The sequence below is a fragment of the Eurosta solidaginis genome, chromosome 3, assembly GCF_040869045.1.
Source record: "Eurosta solidaginis isolate ZX-2024a chromosome 3, ASM4086904v1, whole genome shotgun sequence".
Taxonomy (NCBI): Eukaryota; Metazoa; Arthropoda; class Insecta; order Diptera; family Tephritidae; genus Eurosta; species Eurosta solidaginis.
The window spans coordinates 4,018,778-4,043,107 of record NC_090321.1 but is presented as its reverse complement, the minus strand read 5'-3'; the positions used below and the strand labels follow the sequence as shown (position 1 = coordinate 4,043,107).

The 24,330-nt window shown below is 37.8% G+C and overlaps 2 protein-coding genes, 1 non-coding gene and 2 pseudogenes across 4 annotated transcripts; 4 read left to right on the top strand and 1 right to left on the bottom strand.

Moving 5' to 3' along the window:
* Positions 1-450: 450 nt before the first annotated feature.
* Positions 451-24,330, bottom strand: LOC137245832 (lipid storage droplets surface-binding protein 1-like; annotated as a pseudogene).
* LOC137247379 (small nucleolar RNA snR44) lies at positions 5,786-6,003 on the top strand. The gene has a single exon (XR_010951843.1). It is a non-coding gene; the product is annotated as a small nucleolar RNA snR44 (small nucleolar RNA).
* Positions 6,175-13,691, top strand: LOC137243137 (uncharacterized; annotated as a pseudogene).
* Positions 14,307-21,044, top strand: LOC137243136 (uncharacterized). 2 transcript variants are annotated; one of them, XM_067770455.1, is made up of 4 exons: positions 14,307-15,276; positions 15,406-15,561; positions 15,833-16,105; positions 20,286-21,044. In XM_067770455.1, the coding sequence occupies exons 2-4, from the start codon at positions 15,431-15,433 to the stop codon at positions 20,983-20,985; spliced, it is 1,104 nt and encodes a 367-aa protein (XP_067626556.1). In that variant the 5' UTR covers positions 14,307-15,276; positions 15,406-15,430; the 3' UTR covers positions 20,986-21,044. The 2 variants fall into 2 exon arrangements, with proteins under 2 accessions (XP_067626556.1, XP_067626557.1); XM_067770456.1 differs by lacking the exon at positions 14,307-15,276 and having other exon boundaries at positions 15,293-15,561.
* Positions 22,668-23,847, top strand: Prosalpha7 (proteasome alpha7 subunit). Its single transcript, XM_067770457.1, has 3 exons — positions 22,668-22,825; positions 22,898-23,466; positions 23,521-23,847. The coding sequence occupies exons 1-3, from the start codon at positions 22,805-22,807 to the stop codon at positions 23,690-23,692; spliced, it is 762 nt and encodes a 253-aa protein (XP_067626558.1). The 5' UTR covers positions 22,668-22,804; the 3' UTR covers positions 23,693-23,847.

Here is a 24,330-nt window from a genome sequence, read left to right as displayed (position 1 = left end):
TTGTAATTATAGTGGAGTCGCCGGCATAGGAAATGATGGTGACTCCTTCTGGTGTGGAAGGGAGCTTTGATATGTAGAAATCAGAAAAACAGAATCGCGGATGGACATCGCCCAATGGCACCTCCTGTTTAATTCTACTAGATTTTGAAGTTTAGTTCCTAAATTGAACCGATGCTTGCCGACCATTCCGATAATTTTCGGTACACCTTCTATGTCTTGGAGTAGCGTGCCCTGGTTGACTTTGTCAAAAACTTTCGACAGGTCGAGTGCCACAATCACCGTCCTATGATCGGGTTTTTCCTGGTTCAATCCGTAATTTATGTTTTCCTACTAGCGAAAGGAGTGATTTCGGTCGATACAACTCACCTTCGTTAGCTGGTTTCCCAGGATTTAAAAGTGGTATATTCCATTTGATTTTATTATTTTTATTGAACTTTGGAACAAAAACAATATGTATAACTCCTTTGCAAGTGATTAGCAACGTTTCTAAATAAAGAAAGTGCATATGTTAGTAAGAAAATGATAGCTAAAATAAAACTCGATGTTTAGATATAAAAATACGTTAGCAATAAAGAATTATATTTTTCAGTAGACACATTACTGCCCTGCGATTCACGTCTTCGTCGCTCTGTCGTTGATGGGGTGTTAGAGACTGTAACTATTTTCGCTTCGGCTCGACGAAAAAGAAAAGTAACCAAACGTTCCAAACACGTATTACTGATGACTTGTAGATAGCCATAGAATGCTCGTTTTATTAAGGATTCGGCTTCATCCTTTGACTTGGTTTTAACTTTATCCAATTGGTGGTGGAAACTGTTTTTGGTATTCTCGCCGCCAGAGTTGCACTAAAGGTCACCATGATATTGGGCTGATTCGCGTGGCAAGAGGACTACCAGTTGTTCCAAACACTCACGGCGTGCTTGATTTTCTGACTCATCCTTACTTATGTTATCCCACAGCTCTTTGGAAAGCCAATGTTGAATCAAAGGTTCAAAGGTCGTGCTTCGTACAGGGTTCGTTGGGTTAAACGACGTTTACGCTTGCGTGAGAATCGTTGACCGGGATGAATCGCTTTAGTGGCGCCTGTCTCGTTAATATTTGCGACAACATTATTATCATCATCGTTTTGTGCATCAACTTGATCTTGAATAAGTGGAATTGCTATCAAATCTTTATGAACGAATTTATCACCAACGGTAAATGCTTCATCCAAACGTTGTGCCGCATAGGCAGTCAATTGACTCTCTAATACTGTATTGCAGATATCTATCGATATTATTTAAATTATAAAACATCTTACCACCATTTAACGCCGCAAATTTGGCAAATTTAAATAATTTTGTTGAATAAACAATACATTTTTTTAGAAATGTCACTAGTTTGAACGATAGAAAAGTCAACACAAAATAAAGTTGGAAAAAAAGTGATGTCGTTGGTTTTCGGTATCCGTCCGGGATCCCGTCGGGGTCATTTCGGGACTTTTTCGGGATCATTTGGGGTCCCTTCCGCCATCATTTTTGGATGGTTTTCGTGATCCGTCCGGGATCCCGTCGGGGTCATTTCGGGACTTTTTCGGGATCATATGGGGTCCCTTTTGGCACCATTTCTGGATGGTTTTCGGAATCCGTCCGGGATTCTGTCGGGGTCATTTTGGAACTAATTCGGGATCATTTGGGGTACCTTCCGGCATCATTTCTAGATGGTTTTCGGGATCCGTCCGGAATCCCGTCGGGCTTATTTCGGGACTTTTTCTCGACTAATACGGGATCATTTGGAGACCCTTTCGGCATCATTTCTGGATGGTTTTCGGGATCGGTCCGGGATCCCGTCAGGGTTATTTCGGGACTATTTGAGGACCCTTCCGTCATCATTTCTGGATGGTTTTCGGTATCCGTTCGGGATCCCGTCGGGGTCATTTCGGGACTTTTTCGGGATCATTTAAGCATGGTTTTCAGGATTCGTCCGGGATCCCATCAGGGTAATTTGTGGACTTTTCCGAAACTATTTCGGGATCATTTTGGGCCAAGATCATTCCTGGATGTATTTCGGGATCTGTCCGGGATCCCGTGGAGTCAGTTAGGGATCCGTTTAAGGTCCCTTCAGGGACATTTCGGGATTTCTTAGGGACTATTTCGGGATCATTTCTGGATGGTTTTCGGGAACCGTACGGGATCCCGTCGGGATTATTTCGAGGCTTTTTCGGGGCTAATACGGGATCATTTGGGGACCCTTCCGGCATCACTTCTGGATGGATTTTGGGATCTGTACGGGAACCCATCAGGGTAATTTCGGGATCATTTGGGGACCCTTTAGGGATCATTCCATGACTTTTTCTGTATTATTTCGGGATCATTTGGGGACCCTTCCGGCATCAATTCTTGATCGTTTGCCGGATCCATCAGGGTCATTTCGGGACCATGTCGGGATCATTTGGGGACCCTTCCGAGGTCATTTCTGGATCCGTACAGGATGCCGTAGGAGTCATTTTGAGATTTTTTTTGTTACGTTTTCGGGATAGTTATGGAACCCTTCCGGGATTACATCTGGATCCGTGCGGGATCCCATCGTGGCCATTTTCGGACTATTTCGTGATCATTTTGGGACCCTTCCGGAATCATTTCTCATTGGCTTTCGCGATTAGTGGTGGATCCGTCGGGGTCATTTCGGAACTTTTCTGGATAATTTAGGAACCCTTCCTGGATGGTTTTTGAGATCCGTCCGGGAGCCCGTCAGGGTAATTTCGAACCTTTTTCGGGACTATTTCGGGATCACTTTGGTACCCTTCAGGGATCATTTCTGTGTGGTTCTCTGGATAAGTCTGGAATCGTTTCGTTGTCATTTCGGGTTTTTTTGGGACTATTACGGGAACTTTTGGAGACCCTTCCGGGGCGTTTCTGGATGGTTTTCGGGATCCGTCCGCGATAGCTTCGTGATCATTTCGTGGCTTTATCTGGATAATTTCGGGATCATTTGGAGAAGATATCAAGTTATCAGCTCATTTAGTTCTTTTTTTACTCAATTACAAAAATAAAATGCATTAGACAGAAAAAATATTTTAAGCAGATAACTTGATAAGCAGGCTAACGTGAATAGCCCATATATCTCATTTTCTCCTTGCGGACAGGGCCGCGGGTAAAGGCTAGTTTTAAATTAGCTTGGGTTGCTTGTATGGCATGATAAAATTTATCAGATTTATCAGAATTCTTTTTCTACGCATAACAATGATAACGACAATGGTATATTCCTACGACTTATTTCTTCTTTTTGGCAAAGCAAAAGTACATTATTTAAAAAAGAGATGAACATGCGGTGGAAGACAAACATTATAGCGTTTCTAAGCCATGGTGTTTCCCGACGAAGGGCTTTCAAAAGCGTATTCAGCGTCAATAATCAGGAATAGTGCTGATCAGCTTCCTTCTTGAGTTCAGAACTTTCAAGTATAACAGAAGAAGTCCAACTTTCAGCGGTCCCACACACCTTCTGCCCCGTTTTTGGGCCAGAATATTTATGAACTTGGAATTCGAAACCTGGAACATGGTTGTAAATCTACAACATATTGCTAAGCGCAACTGAGTATACAAATAATAAACCAGTATAATTTACTTTGAATAACACGACTTTAATATGGGAATAACACATAGTCCATCAGTTTAATCGGTAATTTATTAATTTTATTTAATAAAGACTAGGTAATTACCATGCATAAAATTTAAATTCAGCGGCTTGATAGGTTATGTGTTGTGAAATAATCTAATCGAAAATTGAAAATAACATCAGACGCAGACGAAGATTTTGTATGTCTTTTATATATTGTATATAATGTCTTATCAATATAAAAAAAATAGATCATATATTACCTACGCCTCAAAATAAATAAAATATCACCCAATGTAGTTTGATAGCTTAATGACCTTGGGGGTTGATAGATGTTTTTTAGCAATGACGCAAGTCTCCCGATGATAATGCTGAATTTTATTAAAAATCAGCAGGAAAATGTACAAGTACAACCTCTTCCAAGTTGTTTTTACTTTTACTTGTGTCTCCAGAAATCGTTTAGATATCACAGACAAACTCTTCAATATATCTTTAGTCAAAATGAAATAGGTTCTAAAGTTAGTTACATCTGTTTTGACCGATACAAATCAGAATAGGTGCATTTTATAAAACTGAGAATATAATTCTCTACACATTTTATGAAAATCTACAAACGACAAAGAGCGTTGAAATCATTTTTATTACAATCCGAAAAATATTTTCCATGCTTTTAAAATACCTACAAATATATTTAATACATATGGACATATGGTAAATATGTAAAACATATGGTACAAAATCATTGAGTTGGAAATTTAGGTTGGCGAGAGTTTTCTCACTAATGTTCCAGGGAATTTTAAATTTTATCATGGTTTCTGCCTCTTTTTATGATATTCAGCAACACATTTTAGAATTTTAGCTAAATTCATTTCTTTTCAAAATATATCCTAAGAAAAATTTTTGAAAATTTTTTTTGGGGTACACGTGCGAAAAAAAACAAGTCAAAAACTTAAATAAATAACTACTATCGTAACGTTATCTACATACATTAATATCTTATAAGTGTAAAACAAAAAATAAATTGAAAGCATAGTAATGCCTGTATGGCACTACTTTGTTTTCATCTATTTTTTCCTAAATTTTTTTTCGCACTCCCTCCTAATACAGGTTCAGTACTGGTGGTAAGTATGTAAACTGTATTCCAAAAAAACTAACGAAATACAAGAAAAATACAACCTACTTCATTAAAAACAAACGAGCCAGTTTGTTTTTCCATAGGTTTTTTTTGGCATTCGGCCTTTTTTCTTTATTTTTTTTTTTTGACAAATGAAAATTTTATTTTTATTTTGAAAATTATGTGTACAAATATATAACGAAAATCAACGTTATCGTGAAAAAAAAAAACCAAACGATCGTGCAATATTTATTCGGCTATATTTGCATAGTTTTATTGTGAAAAAATTTGATGAAAAATGAAATGAAAAAAGTCAACAATAACATGTCAGGCTCATTCATTTGTGGGTAATATTGGTCTCCCTTGCTCTCGTTGGAAATTGTTTTTGCATTTCGACTTTCCGATATTTTTTAAGCTTGGAATCCAAGCATAAATTAAGTAGTGTCATATAGGTATAAGTTTGGATGTGATTTAACCGTGCTGTTCATATATGGATACCCGGGTACCTTTTGTATATTCAAACGCAATTTTTACATAATCTACAAATAGAAACAAGTTAATATTTTGTGGCACCCTATGGGAATAAGTTTTCTACAAAAAGGAGAAACAATTTTTTCAAATATACTTTCATATAGATGGTTTTTTAATAAGTTAGTTTTTTTATTACTAAAATTAGTGTTTTATTACTAGTTCTCGTGGCTGGGATACCCATGTACCACTAGTAGTTCTCACGTAAATAATAAGTGATTACATTTTAAATTAATAAATAACATCAGGACACTTTTATTTTTAATATGAATAAAACAAATTGGTTTTCCACAAGTGCTGCAGTTCCTATAGTAACCGCCTTGTGGTACCCGGGTACACAGCCATGCGAACTAAGAAGAAAAATTATTGATGAACAGGACGGTTAAAAGTTGTCTGAGTATAATTTCGCCATTTCGGGAACTCGGAACATGTCAACTATTTTAGCCACCCGAAATTAATTCAAGGTAACTTGCCTTTTACGAATTGTTTGTTTATACATTTATAATGGGAAATATATGTGGTTTCTAAGAATTAAGGAAAGCATATGTGACCCGGTCTATGAAAAGGTGGCTTATGACTCAAAAAGAAATTGCGAGAAGCAGCTGTTAACAGCTGTTTTTTTTTGGGAGAAACCGCTGTTAACAGCTGTTTTTTTTTTTTAGTCATAAGCCACCTTTTCATAGACCGGGTCACATATGGCCTTTTGCTTGTACTAATTAGAGCTCTTATTTCACGACGTATACTTAAAGTATAAAACAACAACGTTTAGTCAATTCAATACTTTTTATTATAATACATTTTTATGTACATGAGTGTTATGATGAGTGTTATCATCATCACTTATAGTTTTTAATAAAATCTTAGTACATATTTGACTCTGATAAACATTCATTTCATATTCAAACGAAACTATGCAAAGCCAACAAGAGCACCAAGCGCCAAGTTAAATAATGCAATCAAAGCAAGCACACTTTCACTTAAACTAAACGCATTTTACTCAAGCCAATCAATACAATAAATACATTTTGGTATTTAAATCTTAGGATAATCGGTTGTTGTTTAGTATTGGACTGAATTGCGCATCAAAAGCACGAGACTAATTTTTTTTAGGCTGATCCCAAAATATATAAAACTATACATTTAAGAAAGGAAACAGAATAAAAAGATGTCGTTTGTTTGCCTAGAATATTTCGAAAAAGAGGCATACAGTTTACTGGATAAGACCGCCTTAGATTTTTATCGTAACGGAGCTGGAGAATATTACACTTTAAACTTGAACCATGAGGCTTTCAAACGGTAAGCACAAACAAATCCTCAGCGTCAAATAAAAAATAAAAATAAAAAAAAGCAGAGCTCACAGAGTATAATAAGTTTGATTGGATAACAGTTGGTTGTACATATATAAAGGAATGGAGATAGATATAGACTTCCATATATCAAAATAATCAGGATCGAAAAAAAATTTGATTGAGCCATGTCCGTCCGTCCGTCCGTCCGTTAACACGATAACTTGAGTAAATTTTGAGGTATCTTGATGAAATTTGGTATGTAGGTTCCTGAGCACTCATCTCAGATCGCTATTTAAAATGGACGATATCGGACTATAACCACGCCAACTTTTTCGATATCGAAAATTTCGAAAAACCGAAAAAGTGCGATAATTCATTACAAAAGACCGATAAAGCGACGAAGCTTGGTAGATGAGTTGAACTTATGACGCAAAATAGAAAATTAGTAAAATTTTGGACAATGGGCGTGGCACCGCCCACTTTTAAAAGAAGGTAATTTAAAACTTTTGCAAGCTGTAATTTGGCAGTCGTTGAAGATATGATGATGAAATTTGGCAGGAACGTTACTCTTATTACTATATGTACGCTTAATAAAAATTAGCAAAATCGGAGAAGGACCACGCCCACTTTTAAAAAAAATTTTTTTTTTTAAGTAAAATTTTAACAAACAATTTAATATCTTTACAGTATATAAGTAAATTATGTCAAGATTCAACTCCAGTAATGATATGTTGCAACAAAATACAAAAATAAAAGAAAATTTAAAAATGGGCGTGGCTCAGCCCTTTTTCCTTTAATTTGTCTAGGATACTTTTAACGCCATAAGTCGAACAAAAATTAACCAATCCTTTTGAAATTTGGTAGGGGCATAGATTTTATGGCGTTAACTGTTTTGTGTGAAAATGGGCGAAATCGGTTGATGTCACGCCCAGTTTTTGTACACAGTCGTCCGTCTGTCCTTCCGCATGGCCGTTAACACGATAACTTGAGCACAAATCGATATATCTTTACTAAACTTGGTTCACGTACTTATCTGAACTCACTTTGTATTGGTATAAAAAATGGCCGAAATCGGACTATGACCCACTTTTTCGATATTGAAAATTACGAAAAACGGAAAAATGCCATAATTCTATACCAAATGCGCAAAAATGGATGAAACATGGTATTTGGATTAGTTTATTGACGCCAAATATAACTTTAGAAAAAAACTTTGTGAAATGGGTGTGACACCTACCATATTAAGTAGAAGAAAATGAAAAAGTTCTGCAGGGCGAAACAAAAAACCCTTAAAATCTTGGCAGGTATTACATATATAAATAAATTAGCGGTATCCAATAGATGATGTTCTGGGTCACCCTGGTCCACATTTTGGTCGATATCTGGAAAACGCCTTCACATATACAACTACACCACTCCCTTTTAAAACTCTCATTAATACCTTTAATTTGATACCCATATCGTACAAACTCATTCTAGAGTCACCCCTGGTCCACCTTTATGGCGATATTTCGAAAAGGCGAACACCTATAGAACGAAGGCCCACTCCCTTTTAAAAATACTCATTAACACCTTTCATTTGATACCCATATCATACAAACAAAGTCTAGAGTCACCCCTGGTCCAGAAAGGCCCACTCCCTCTTAAAATACTCATTAAATTACCCATATTGCACAAACGAATTCTAGAGTCACCCCTGGCCCACCTTTATGGCGATATCTCGAAACGGCATCCACCTATGGAACTAAGGATTACTCCCTTTTAAAATACTCATTAACACCTTTCATTTGATACCCATATCGTACAAACGCATTCTAGAGTCAACCCTGATCCACCTTTATGGCTATATCCCTAAATGGCGTCCACCTATAGAATTATGGCCCACTCCCTCATAAAATACCCTTTAATGCCTTTCATTTGATACACATGTCATACAAACACATTCCAGGGTTTCCCTCGGTTCATTTTCCTACATGGTTATTTTCCCTTCTATTGTCACCATAGCTCTCAACTGAGTATGTAATGTTCGGTTACACCCGAACTTAACCTTCCTTACTTGTTCCAATTTGGAGTAAGCAGAGCTAACAGCGCGGGTGGTTAGGCCGATAATATCAATGTAATTGCACGCTTTTATAGTATATTGTTCCAGTGCGGTTAAGTTCTGCAGCTAGTATAATTTTCTCCAGCATCAAATTCAAGAAATCGCATGATAGGGGGTCACCCTGTCTGAAACCTCGTTTAGTTTCGAACGGCTCGGAGAGGTCCTTCCCAATTCTGACTGAGCTGATGGTGCTGCTCAACGTCATTTTGCACAGCCGTATAAGTTTTGCGGGGAAACCAAATTCAGACATAGCGGCATATAGGCAGCTCCTTTTCGTGCTGTCGAAGGCGGCTTTAAAGTCCACGAAGAGGTGCTGTTTGTCGATTCTTTTTTCACGGGTTTTTTCCAAGATTTGGCGCATTGTGAAAATCTGGTCGATGGTAGATTTACCAGGTCTGAAGCCGCACTGATAAGGTCAATCAGCCGGTTCACGGTGGGCTTCAATCTTTCGCACAATACACTTGAAAGGACCTTATATGCGATATTGAGAAGGCTGATTCCACGATAGATGGTTCATTTTGCAGTATCCCCCTTCTTGTGGACTGGGCAAAGAACACTTAGATTCCAACCGTCGGGCATGCACTCTTCCGCCCATATTTTGCTAAGAAGCTGATGCACGCGCCTTACCAACTCCTCGCCGCCGTACTTGAATAGCTCCGCAGGCAATCCATCAGCGCCCACGGTCTTGTTGTTTTTCAATCTGGTTATTGCTATTCTAACCTCGTCATAATCGGGCGGGGGGACATATATTCCATCATCATCGATTGCGGGATCGGGTTCTTCATCTCTGCGTGGTGAATTGCTGCCTCCATTTAGGAGAGCAGAGAAGTATTCCCTCCATAATCAAAGCACTCTCTGGACATCAGTTACAAGGTCGCCGTTTTCATTCCTACAGGAGTTTGCCCCGGTCTTAAAACCTTCCGTCTGTCGCCGTAGTTTTTGGTAGAATTTTCGGGCGTTATTCCTGGTGGCTAGCAGCTCAAGCTCCTCGCACTCACGCCTTTCTGCTTCTGCTTTTTTCTTCCTGAAAAGGCATCTCGCTTCCCTTTTCAACTCACGATAGCGTTCACACACTCCTCTTGTCGCGCTCGCTTTTAACGTAGCCCCGTAGGCAGCGTCTTTTCTTTCGGTTGCAACGCGGCATTCTTCATCATACCAGTTGTTTTTTCGTGGCCGCCGGTAACCAATTTTTTCCTCGGCGGCAGTACGAAGTGCTTTGGAGATATGCTCCCACTGCTCCTGTATTCCTTCAGGATGAGTTGTTCTCTCAGAGATCAGGTGTGAGATTCGAGTTGTGAAATCATTGGCAGTCTGTTGTGATTGAAGCTTTTCGACGTCTAGCTTTCCTTGTGTTTTTTGTTCCTTGGTTTTAGCCGCGTTGAGTCGGGTGCGTATTTTGGCTGCAACGAGATAATGGTCCGAGTCGGTGTTAGGTCCTCGGATCGTGCGCACATCTAAAACACTGGAGGCATGCCGTCCGTCTATCACAACGTGATCGATCTTATTGCGAGTATTTCGATCAGGAGACAGCCATGTAGCTTGATGTATCTTTTTATGCATGAACCTCGTGCTGGATATGACCATGTTTCGAGCACCGGCAAAGTCAATCAGCCTCAGTCCGTTAGGAGAAGTTTCATTGTGTAGGCTGAACTTTCCGACTGTAGGGCCAAAAACACCTTCTTTGCCCACCCTGGCGTTAAAGTCGCCAAGCACGACTTTTATATCATGACGGGGGCAGCGCTCGTATGTGCGTTCTAATTGTTCATAAAAAGTGTCTTTCACCTCATCGTCTTTCTCCTCTATCGGCGCATGGGCGCAGATGAATGATATATTAAAAAATTTTCCTTTTATTCGGATAGCGACGAGACGCTCGTCCACAGGCGTGAACGCCAGCACTTGGCGACAAAGTCTCTCTCCCACCACGAATCCGACGCCGAAACTGCGCTTATTCGCATGGCCACTCCAATATATGTCACAATTTTTGATCTTCTTTCTTCCTTGCTTCGTCCAACGCATTTCTTGGATGGTGGTGATGTCAGATTTTGCTTTGACGAGGACATCAACCATTCAGGGAGCGGACGTTCCAGGTGCATGCCCTCAATTCATTGTCCTTCAAACGTTTGCCATGGTCGTCATCAATAGAGAGTGTATTTATCCGAGGCTTGTTGTTATATTTCATTGGAGTTTGGTTTTACGTGGCGGGTCCCAAGCCCAGCGCACAACCCGCTCAGCGGGGGTGAAAATATTACTTGGCACGTTTATATAGCGAGCCGCTTGCTCCAAGACAGACGCCCGCTTGCAGCCGCACCTAGAGGTGTACAGACGCTGCATATACACACGTACATAAAAAAAAATAAATGTAAGGCGCGATAACTTCCGAAGAGATTTTAGGCCGAGCTTCTCTTCCAATTTCCGCCGTGCTCTTTTTAATTTTTCCTACAAACAGGCGGGACGGGATCTACTTGTTTAATGCCTACTTCGAACGGTATCTGCAAGGCAGATGAGTTTCCACTGAGAAACTTTTCACGGCAGAAATACTACTACTAATTGAAAAAACTTGTTTCTAATATTTTGATGTCACTTTGCCGGGGCGTGTACTCAGGATCTTCGGTGTGGTAGGCGGAGCATGGAGCATACCACGGCGGCCGCCATACATACGTGCATAGAGTTTTATTCAACCATTACAGATAGTTTCTCTAAAATTTTAGCATGGTAGCTTTATAATTTACGATGGTATAACGTTACATGTGTTTGAAAAATGTGTTTTTTATCTTTATAGAGGAAGTTGGAGTGGTGATCAACCGATTTTTGTAATTTCATCCAGAGGGGATCAACTTTGAATAAAGAACGGGCATACCAAGTTTCAGTCGTCAAATCTATTTTTTTAAATTTTTTATGCTGACCGATGACAGATAAATGGATGAAAAATTCTAACCTTCCCTTATAGACACAGGGCGACTCCTTCCATGCAACAGTTTGATATTATATTTCAATTCTTTCTAAAAAATTTTTTATGTTTTGAAAAAAATTATTAAGGGCATTCTTTCCATGTAGAAACCATAGAAAACGTAGAAAGTTTTCTTTTTAGTTTTCTGCGCGAAGCAACAAAATACATTTCCACGGTTTTTCCATTTTCTATATTCAAAGTTTTGTATATTTAAATAAAATAATTTTAAAATTGCAAAGCAACTACTTTTCGCGTTGAAAACAACCAACAAATTTTGTATGTCCATTCTCGTATAGTGAATATTTTCCAGACTTTGACCTATCATGAAGATCTTGTTGATAATAGATTAACCAGGTCTGAAGCCGCGCTGATAAGGTCCAAGGAATTGGGACCATCTACTCGGCTTTATCGCGAGAAGCACGCGTAAGAGATGAGTGAAGTAATCATCAGCTCAAGATTAAATGCGAATAACATTTTAGGTGACAAAATCGTAATTTTTCAGGAGAACAAAAAACATTTATCATGCAAAATATCGTGTTTTCTTTGTATTTTTAAAGCTCTTCTAAAAACATGAAAAAATAAGTTTTAAAACGTTTTCCGCAAAGTTGCTTCGTATTATTTACTTATTTCCGTTATCTCGCAACTTCTTTTCTTCTTGAAGCGATAAAGACATTCCCAAAGGTATTGGGCAGTGTTATCGACCACTCGGAGTGTTGGCAATGCACTTCCGAGGGGTGACCCCGCTTAAGAAAACATTTTTTCTAGTTGAAAAAACTTTTTCCAAATTTTTGGTTTTCCTTTGCTCGGGACTTGAACCTACGTCGTCCGCAATTCGAACCCATTTTTCTTTAAGCAATAGAGTTAACCTGAGACCCGGTAAAGCCGTGGGGGAGCTCCTTTTGCTTCTTCTGCATAATTGCTGTTGCACATTGTAATCATATAAATTTTTTCGATTTTAGGATTCGTATACGACCACGGCACTTACGTGATGTATCTCATATTGACATTAGTTGCAATATATTGGCTATTGACCTTAAATGGCCTGTGAGTATTGCTCCCACAGCTGCACAAAAAATGGCTCATCCAGAAGGTGAAGGTGGAACAGCGCGTGCTGCAGGCAATGCTGGTTCAATTTTTATATTAAGCACAGTATCCAGAATGTTTATTGAGGAGGTCACAGATGTAGCACAAACTACAAATAAATTGCTTCAAATTTACTTTTACAAAGATCGGTAAACTATCTTAAAGATTAATTAAAAATTAATCGTAAAACGAGAAGTTTTTGCCACTTTTTCTAGCTCTCACGCCGAAAAAATGGTGCGCCGTGTCGAAGAAGCAAATTTCAAAGCAATAATCATATCTGTTGCCGGTCAAGTCTTCGGTCAACGTCGTTCAAATATACGTAATAAATTTCAGTTGCCGCCACAATTTCGTTTCGCAAATTTAGAAAGCCTTAAACCAAATAACACTCAAAGAGATTTCACGGCTTATAATTTAAGCGTTTTAGATGCGTCTTTAAATTGGAAGGACGTAGCTTGCCTGTCAAAGTTAACACGGTTACCAATTATTCTCAAGGGGTACTTACGCAAGAGGATTCAATATTAGCACGTGAGTTCGGCTGTTCGGGAATTATTGCTTCGAACCAGGGTGGACGACAAATGGATACCGTGCCAGCGCCAATTGAGGCACTAGCCGAGATAGTCAAAGCTGTTGGCAATGGTTTGGTGGTAATGCTGGATGGTGGCATCAGAGATGGCAATGATGTGTTTAAAGCACTAGCACTGGGTGCGAAAATAATATTTATGGCGCGACATGTGCTTTGGGGTTTGGCGTGTGGGGGGCAAAAAGGCGTTGAAGATATGTTGGCTATTTTATTTTAAGAAATGATTTCGAAATTGCACTTGCTCTGGCTGGTTGTCAAAAGTTAAGTGATGTCACCACAGCTATGGTAACGCATGAGTCATTTTATGCAAAATTATAATTTAAAAAAAATGAGCATGCATCTCAATCTTAATAAAAACAATTATTTGAGTAATATTTCTAAAGGCTTTAAAATGGTTAGACTCAATGCACTAAATTTTTAGTGGTGCACAATTATGCTTGGCAGATACCATTGCCAAGTTGGATATACATGCTTTATCCACCACTAAAGTTTTAGTGGTAGGTTGAAACTTAATGCACTGTGCCAGAAATTAAGTAGTGAAAAAAAACTAGTGGTAGTGGAATTGAAAATTTAGTGCACCGTGCCCAACTATGGGTTCATCCAGGGACTAATTGTTAGAGAGAATCAGTTGCAATATTATCCTAATAAGATTTAAATTTTTTGGCTGATTGACTTTTATTTTATCTCGATATGGTTCAGGTTAGCCGTCTCATCATGCAATCTTGGTAATGGGTAGTGAGAAAATCGAATCCGTATTAAGTTGCACATAACAATCCTGAGCCCGTATTACATTTCACCGTCAGTGACTCAACACCATTTTCACGGAAATGATAAGTATGCAATTGCAAAAAATATTTTTCCCAGGGCGCAAGAAAATTTCACTACGCCACTGTGGAATAAAAATTAAACGAAAGGATACTTAATTTTTAATTCTGTGAACGCTTTATCCATAATTCATAGACTTGTAATAATCTTTGCTATGACAAGATAAAGATCCGCGTCGATATTAGAGCCCCGGATAGTGTATTCAGATCGATTAATTATCTCATATTTCGATCATGCGTACATATGATAATTTTCCCGGCAGCGAGAAAGTCGGTCATAGTCTCATTGTAAGATGTCACAAACTAAGTTTCCCGAATGTAGGACCAAAAAAAGCGATACCACAAATCGTGCCAATAACAGGGAACAAGTCTTCTTGATTTCGTTTACAGCGTGTTTGGTTACAGTGCTTGCCGATACATCATTTCTCTATCGACTTTATGTTGGCAGTTCAACAGATATGCGTTAATGGGGATCTAAGCCATAATAAAGTTCGCCAACAGTTACTATCGTTCATGGCTGTGAGTATTTATCTGCGCCTTCGCGCTAACAGATGTGGCCACCGACGTGGGGTTTACATGAGAGGGGTTTCGGTCCTACAATTACAAAAATTCAGTCTTCACTATTTAACTTCCCCTAGCTGTTGATTGCATCGTGATAGATGCACTGCACAATTGTTCTGAATCTGCCCACTCGACTCGGACCTTGTGGCAGTTAAGATAAGCACTCGCATCAGTGTAAAGAAAAAAATGACAAATTTTCCGGGCTATCGACGGACACTGTGCTGCCTGAAAATTGACTTGCTACATTCGAAAAAAGGCTGCCCCTGCCCTCTTTGTCTCACCTCCTCTCTGTTTACTCTTTCTCGTTCCCTCTTCCGACTCCGCCATCTCTTTGTCCCTAGCCTTTGATCATATGACCATGCAGTAAAAAATCGTTACAACTTTGGACGGCCTCCCAAGTAACTAAAATATTATTATAATAACTAGAGAAGCTGCAAAAGAGGTTCGTGTTGGGGTCTTGTGCATATTATGTATGTATATCGGCGGATTATGCCTTATCAATTAAAAACGAAAATAATATAAGAACAAAACAAACAGTTGTTCGAGAGATAATACGGATGAACATCTTCTCAGAGCAATCACAAAACTTTATCCATGGTACTCATTCTTCTAAGAATTCGACTTTTTTAGTTTTAGCTGGAAGTTTAAACTTGAAGTAAGTTGCAGTTTTTAGCAACGCAAATCAATCGAATTTATTGCACTTATTATTAGTACTATTGTTAATATACATGCATATGTACATATATCAACGTAAACATATTATTATTACACTTGTACTTTTTAGGTAGTAAGTAAATTTAAGAAAAGAAATGACTCGCGTTTGTGTAGAAGATTTTGAGAAGGATGCACTAAGGTTATTGGATAAGAATGCGTTGGATTATTATCGGAGTGGTGCTGGTGAGCAGCTAACACTGAACTTGAATCGAGAGGCTTTCAAAAAGTAAACTTGGGCCCGTATCAGGTTATACGATGACGGATGAAAAAGCAATTTCACTCAAATGATAAACATGAATCTGTCAAGCTTTTCATTAAAAATACAACACATTATGAATCTTATATTTTATGTATTACCTCAAACCTAATCACTAATTCAGTGCTATAGCGATTTAAAAAATTAAGTTCGATTACGGATCATATATCACGATACGGGGCCTGTTTTATAAATTTCTACTTTTTAAATTAAATTATATTCAAATCTATTCCTTCTGCAGAATACGTATCCGTCCACGCTGTTTACGTGACGTATCTAATATTGATATACGTTGCAACGTTATGGGCATTGATCTTAAATGGCCTCTAGGTATTTCACCCACGGCTATGCAAAAATTAGCTCATTCAGATGGTGAAGGGGCAAATGCGCTTGCTGCGGGCAATGTTGGTTCGATATTTATACTAAGCACACTGTCTACTATGTCGATCGAAGAGGTTGCATCTGTGGCACCAAATACTAATAAATGGTTTCAACTCTATGTCTACAAAGATCGGTAAATATATTCCCAAAACATTGAGATCTGATTACTACTTCGGAAGGGATTGCATATTTCGACCCTTTAGCTTATTTATACTGAAAAAGCGTTTGGGTTTTCAAAGATGTACATAAAAACCATCACCGCATTTATGGGATTAGGCTATTTTTGTATAGTCAACTTCACACGGGTAAATCTAGCAGCTTCATTTTGCCAACTATGTCAAGCTCGTACTAAAGCATCGAGTCCCAATCCCGAATCCCGGCCCTCCGTGCCATTTTGCCATCCCGAAATCATATTAAATATAATCCCGGGACTTAGGGTTTTTCGGGATCTCATATTGCAAATTTAAATATATTTAATTGGTTTATTTTTTTCATTTTAAATTTCAAATCAACCAAACAAAAGACATCTTTCTATCCCATGGATCGCGTGGTGTACATTTAGAATTGGAGTATAATTAAAATTGCCTCTACAAGTGAGAATTATGAAAGATGTTTCTCAAATATCGGTTGTATATATGTGTAACCTTTAGACTTTAAATGAACTTAATGGTTAACGATTTTTTTTAGAATAAAGAAGTATTTTGAATTTTGCTGAACTTTCATATGTATGTTAGGTTGACGGCAGAGTGCGCGCTATAAGCTACATATTTTAGGCGAGCAACAATTTTAATTAACATTTTTGATATCAAAAACATTTAAGAAGTTTTCTTGTTTTCGTTATGCAGGCCTGCTTTAAATTTGTTTTAAAACATAGGACTGAAATGAATGGTTTTGGTTAAACTACTCATATTTGTATACGTTATATAAATATTTTTGAACCAAAACTCAAAGGTAACAGTCTCTGGATGATCATGGAAAGTCCCGGAATCCCGGGATTGCAAAAGATCTTCGGGATTCGAAGCCTTACCTCGTACCAATGACATCTCTGTATATTTTCTTAAAATTAAATTAAGTATTTTCAGTTATAAACTACATATTTCGTTAGGCTCTTAACTCTTTCAGTCACTGTCGTTAGTTAGCTAAGTAGTATTTTATTATTTATAAAAGAACTCGTACCATTTAAATAAATTTAGGTACATTAATTATAATTGCAATCAGTAATTCAATTTATAAAAACCTATTTTAGGCCCACTTGCAGAACGGCAAGTTATTTTTTAGAGTTTAAAAAATTTGTGAAAAATTTATGAGCTTAACCCCTCATGTCAAATTAACTTGAGATAATAGTTTTTTATAAATTTAATTACAGACTGCAATTATAATTAATGTACCTAAATTTATTTAAATAGTCTGAGCTCTAATATAAATAAGAAAAACTATTTTAGACGTTTAATTAAGGATAGTTCATTTATTTTGAAATGTAAAATTTTGATACACGTTATTTTACGATGTTGGTGCGAAAAAGTAGTTAGTTACGCGCGCGGGGGTTTACGAAAAACAATGCTTTTTGGCACATTTTTAAAATATTATGTAATTTTCTTGAGATCGCTGCCCTACAAGAAACGCTGATAGTTTTACTAATACACTCAAACTTGTAATTGACAATGCTGATCCTGCGATGACGTAAACATTGATACTCAAATTTATGTATGTTCCTTTGTTCGCTCACGCATGTCAGCATGTTCCCAACGACAGCCTATAATCATGAAAAAGGACTCAAACTGGGAAAGCTTCGGACACCTGGTACAGAACAAAAGAACATACAGCAGATACCAATATGCATGTGAGACAGATACATAATTCTCAACGGAATTTTATGTATGCGAGAACAGTTTATCCGATTCAATCATGTTGTCACTAGTGACTGTCATATGACAATCAAATGATTATCACGGTTGTTTTGTTATTTTTTAAATTCCGCCATTTTCAACCGACGAAAACCATATAAAAAATAAGTTTAAAAAATAAAAAAGATAGCATTTCAAAGCTCCATGCTAAAAGAAAAAAAATCGAAAATAATATTAAAAAATACCAAAAGCTGTCGGAATGTATGGGGCGCACTCAAAAAATTGTTACGCGATAAATAATAGTGGTTAATGGTGATTCATTTTTAAATGTGTTTCCGCATGAGGAAAGCGCTCTTCTGTTGTTTTGTTATTTTCTGAATTTAAATTGAACATTCTGAACTCGAATTCTTATAAAACTATTTATTTTAAACAAATAAGAAACACGTATGCTTTTATCACGTACAAAATTAAAAACGTAATGAAATAAAGTAAATAAAAAGCAAAAAGCATTGTTTCATTTTTGGCGGAATATATCAATGGTCATTTATGATAGTATAACAGTCAAACCTGATATCTACAGTAAACTATCATTTATGACACTTTTTGATAGTTAGAGTGTCAGCACTGATCCAGGAAAATGAATGAGAGTGAGCAGTACAGCTATATACTTAATCAGTAGGCCATGTTGGTGTATAAGAAGGAGACAAAAACTCACACGCACACAGTTGTTTACATCACATTTGCGCAAGTCCCCTTAAGTTTGTGATAGAAAGTTTGTATGAGGCGCTGATCGTTAGGTTGACATTGCTGACAATCAGATGAACCACCCTACAAGAATACTGACTATCATATGACTATCATCTGATTGTCAGCAATGTCAACCTAACGATCAGCGCCTCATACAAACTTTCTATCACAAACTTAAGGGGACTTGCGCAAATGTGATGTAAACAACTGTGTGCGTGTGAGTTTTTGTCTCCTTCTTATACACCAACATGGCCTACTGATTAAGTATATAGCCGTACTGCTCACTCTCATTCCTTTTCCTGGTTCAATGCTGACATTCTAACTATCAAAAAGCGTCATAAATGATAGTTTACTGCAGGCATGCTTAACGAACGAAACGATATCATTTCGTTACGATAATCAACGTTAATAAACGAAACGAAGTGACTTCGTTTCGTTTATTAGCGTTGATTATCGTAACGAAATGATATCGTTTCGTTCGTTAAGCATGCCTGGTTTACTGTAGATATCAGGTTTGACTGTTATACTATCATAAATGGCCATTGTTATATTCCGCCAAAAATGAAACAATGCTTTTTATTTACTTTATTTCGGAACGAAAATCGACACTGACGATGGCACAACGCCGAAACCGGTTTGTCTCAAAACCAAATTTGACAAGGGATGACGGAAAATCGTTCCAATATACATCATTTATCCACCCTGTCGGAAAATCAACCAAACAAGATAAGTTCACTTCTTGCTTACGTTTATATACTACGGGCGGATGAAAAAATCAAATTTTACGATATGTTGTCATCACTAATAGGATGAACTAAAATGAATGTTTGTTTGATATGAAAATATTTTTGTGCCATATTAAAGGCTGAATATAAACTTATGTGTTTTTATGTATAAATAGTGTAACTTTGTTTGATCTCATGGAATTTTATTTTCAATTCATTGTTTTTGTTTTTGTTGTATGAGTAAACAAATCAATGATTTTGCTCAATAGAATTAGTTTTATTAGTCCCCCGAAAGATACCACTTTTTTCTATCCCCCAAATTATTATTATCTGTCACCCTTTCGACGTTTTCGGTCTGGGAACCCTAGGGTAGAGCCAGAATTAGAGTATGAGTTAAGCAGGTTCTGTTTAACATATTAGAAATAATTTCTATAGCAGAACAACGCAAACCGGTTCATGTAGGATTCCCGTAAAAGTCTGCCGAGACAGTCGTACGGGTTTTAGTAACCTAAATCTTATTTTTGACTTGGAATTCCGCATATGTGATAGTACTCCAACAAACACTTGAGTTTCAACAAAATAAAAGTTAACTGGATTTTAATCCTGGGACTTTGGAAGCTTAACCTGAGACGAGCAAATTTTATGCAAGCGGTCCGTGCCTATAACATACATATATAAATAGAGCGAAAACTAAAGAAAAGGAATTTATTTACTTACGAATGACGCAAAAATATCTATAAAATTCATCAAAATCTCTTCGGTGCTAGATCGGACTGCCATGATTATGTGTTTTAATCGCCTCTTATGACATGTATACCGCGAGTAGGTTCTTAAACTCTAATTTGGTAAAAGTTTGGCTTCACATATACTATTTTTGTTTGTTGTATACGTGCATAATAAATCAACATGAAATTGCTACGCTAATTAAAAAATTGGCGTAACGAACTTATTTGAATTCATTTATTTTACAATAAATATCTGCAATACCTCATTTCAGCTCACTAACAGAGAAAATGGTGCGTCGAGCGGAAGAAGCCAGCTTCAAAGCTATCGTTCTAACCATTGATGCACCAATATTTGGCCAACGGCGCTCAGATATTCGTAATGGCTTTAGTTTACCGTCGAATTTACGCTTGGCAAATTTCCAGAGCCTTCAAGCAGCAGCTGGGGTACAAAGTGATGGTGAAGGAACATCTGGAATTAATGTTTACGTTGCTCGCCAATTTGATGCTACTTTGACGTGGAAGGATCTAGCCTGGTTGGTAAAGTTAACACGGTTACCAATTATTCTCAAGGGTGTACTTACGCATGAGGATGCAATATTAGCACGTGAGGTCGGCTGTGCGGGAATTATCGTTTCGAATCATGGTGGACGACAAATCGATACAGTGCCGGCTTCCATTGAAGCTTTACCCGAGATTGTTAAAGCTGTTGGTAATGATTTGGTGGTAATGTTGGATGGTGGCATAAGAGATGGCAATGATATATTCAAAGCACTTGCACTAGGTGCTAAAGTGGTATTTGTAGGACGACCTGCATTGTGGGGTCTAGCCTGTGGTGGGCAGAAGGGTGTTGAAGAGGTGTTGAATATTTTAAAGAAAGATTTTGAAATCTCACTAGCTTTGGCTGGTTGCCAAAAGCTAAGTGATATCTCTGGAGATATGGTGGCGCATGAATCCACTTATGCGAAATTGTAAGGGAAAATTGGGTATACTCTTAAAATATATGTAATAAACTTAACCAGTTTCTAAATTTACCAGTTGTTGTTGTTGTTGTAGCAGTGCTTCGCCCCACCCAATAGGTGCGACCGACCGACCACAAATTGTCATCAATATCCTCGAACGGGAGTTCAAAGAAACTTGCAGTTTCAACAGGCGTGGACCATAATGAGAGGGGTGTTAGAGGCGATGGTTCCACATTACAATTAAAGAGATGGTTGGTGTCATGTGGGGACACATTGCAAGCGAGGCATACATTTTGTATGTCGGGGTTGATTCTGGATAGGTAACAGTTTAACCTGTAACAGTATTCGGATCGAAGTTGAGCTAGAGTGACTCGTGTTGCCCTGGGGAGTATGCGTCCCTCTTCCATTTGTTTTGGGTACTGTTCTTTGAGTACTGGATTCACAGGGCCATTCCTGACATAAAGGTCTGATGCCTGTTGGTGGAGTTCGCTGAGGACCTGTTTGTGTTGTTTGGCTTCATACGGCTGAGTTCTCAGGTGCCGTATTTCCTCATAATGCTTACGGAGATGACTCCTTAAGCCCCTGGGCATTGTTGGCTCATCAATCAGATGTCTGTTGGGATGTCCAGGTTTCTGAGTATTCAACAGGAACTGGTTGGTTAGCATCTCATTTCTCTCCCTGATAGGGAGTATTCGGGCCTTATGTAGGTGGTGTTCTGAGGACATAAGAAGACAGCCCGTGGCGGTTCTGAGAGCAGTATTTTGGCAGGCCTGTAGCTTCTTCCAGTGAGTATTTTTTAGGCTTGGGGACCATATAGGTATGCAATCGGCTGGCCAATTTCTGTGTATGTGGTAATGAGTGTTTCTTTGCCTTTTCCCCAAGTACTGCCAGCAAGAGATTTGAGGATTTTATTACGGCTCTGAATTTTCGGTACAATTGCGGCTGCATGCTCACCAAAATGTAGATCCTGATCAAACGTCACGCCCACGATTTTTGGGTGTAGGACAGTCGGTAGCGTAGTGCCATCGACGTGGTTGTTCAAAATGGTCGACGATAAATTTACCAGTTATTACGCCTTGTTACATAATGCTTTGCCAAACAGTTTTAATGGTAATTTAAAAATCCACTTGTAAATAGGTTGGTGCCTGTGATAGTGTTTCTGTCCTCCAAGCAACTGCAGAAATTTTGAACACTAACCGTTTTCATGACTTTTTCTCACACGTTTATTTTGAGCTGGAGCATGAAAAACATTTGAGATTTCCGAGTTTCTCATGAAAACAAGCCTGCTTTTAGTTTGAGAACGATTTTTTGAGATTAATTAGAAAAGCAATGTTTGAGATTTGAGAACAAGGTTGCCGTTCAATGTGCTAAGTATCGTACTTTCTTCCGTTCTGTGTGTTTGCCATTCGATTCCATTGGCTGTTCCATCTGCCTAAAAACTACTTCCGAGTGAAATTGAGTTTTTGATTTCAGAATCATTTAACCAAACTTCATTTATATTTACTGACGCAACATCTTGCGCGATTGTGACAAAGTTTGCGTTTGCATCAAAACTTATGAAATGAGATATTTCGTTGAGACGCAGCCATAAGTTTTATTGTTCGTTAGCGGTCCTACGCCTTGCGACGAAGCGCTTACGCGCTTCGGACGATTAAGCTGCACATAAAACCAGTCTGGCTACAATCACGAATGAAAAGTCAAAATCATTTGTCAAATTTCTAACCTAGCAAAACGCAGAATAAGCAGTTTCATCGTCTACAAAACAAATTTGCTTTGATTTTGCTATTTTTTACAAATCTTTACAAAGTAATTAATTTATAAAGTAAATAAAAATGAGTTCAATTGGTACTGGGGTAAGATGATATCAAAAAAACATCAGCAAATATAAAAGTTGTATATTAATATGTGTTTGGTGCAACTTGCAGTATGATTTGTCGGCTTCCCAATTTTCTCCCGATGGTCGTGTCTATCAAATTGAATATGCTGGCAAAGCGGTGGAGATGAGTGGTACGGTGATTGGTATGCGCGGTAAGGATGGCATCGTTTTAGCGGTAGAGAAGATTGTTACCAGTGCATTATATGAAGATGACGCGGCCACACGGATATTCACAGTTGATAAAAATATTGGTATAGCCATTGCTGGTCTGTTGGCTGATGGACGTTATATAGTTGATATTGCACGTCAAGAAGCTGCAAATTTCCGACAACAATTCGAACGTACAATACCCCTCAAACAATTAACAGAACGTGTATCCGCCTATTTACATGCATACACTTTGTATAGTGCCGTGCGTCCATTTGGTGTATCTGTTATACTAGCATCTTGGGACGAAGAACAAGGACCTCAACTATATAAAATTGAACCGTCAGGCAATTCATTTGGTTATTTTGCGTGTGCCAGCGGAAAGGCTGAACAGCAAGCAAAGACCGAAATGGAAAAATTGAAATTTGCCGAAATGAGTGTAGAGGACTTAGTGCAAAACGCTGGCAGAATGTAAGTAAAATGCGTTAATTGAAAAATGTGGTTTTGACTATTAAATTTTTACAGAATCTATCAAGTGCATGATGAGTTAAGGAACAAGGATTTCCATTTCGAAATGAGTTTGGTAAGCAAAGAAACTCACGGTCTACATCGCTTAAATCCTCAGCCTTGGTATGATCAGGCCGTACAAGCGGGCGTAGCGGCAAAGAATGAAGATGACAGCGACAATGAAATATAAGATTTTCCTTTTTGCTGATTTAAATATCGATTTAGTAATTAAGCTACTTGTTTTTTGTAAAGAAATTAAGCTTTCTTGGGTTTAAACCTTAATGAAAGAAAAAATACTGTATGAAACTCAATTAAACTTTAAAAAAAACAAACTTTCTTACTAAATGCTCTATTTTTTCGCGATTAAATGGGTAATCTATCCATAACCACAGATGCAAATTAGCAAGTTTCGCGGTTCGAATAGGCGAAAAAAACCGAAGTTTTCAGAAGTTAAAGATGTTATATAGTAATCCTAATAATTATTTAATATTTTGACTTCCAATAAATTTGAAGACGTAACAAAAAAGGAGCCGGTATATTGCTGTTTAAATGTTTTGTATGCAGCAATCGAATGTAACTGAATTGTTTTCTTTTCAGACTAATGCTGCTACAATCACACAAATTTTGTAGGCTGATTTCGAATTCAAAACTCCTTGCGAGCATTTTGTACTAGCAATATAGGAATATTACATATATGAAAGTAATAATAATTATAACAATATAACATATTTTACCTTGCAATTGAAATAACAAGAACACACTTTTTGTGTAAAATGAGTAATGTTTAATCTTTGGCAAGTATAGAAACAGCGCCTCTATCAAAAACAT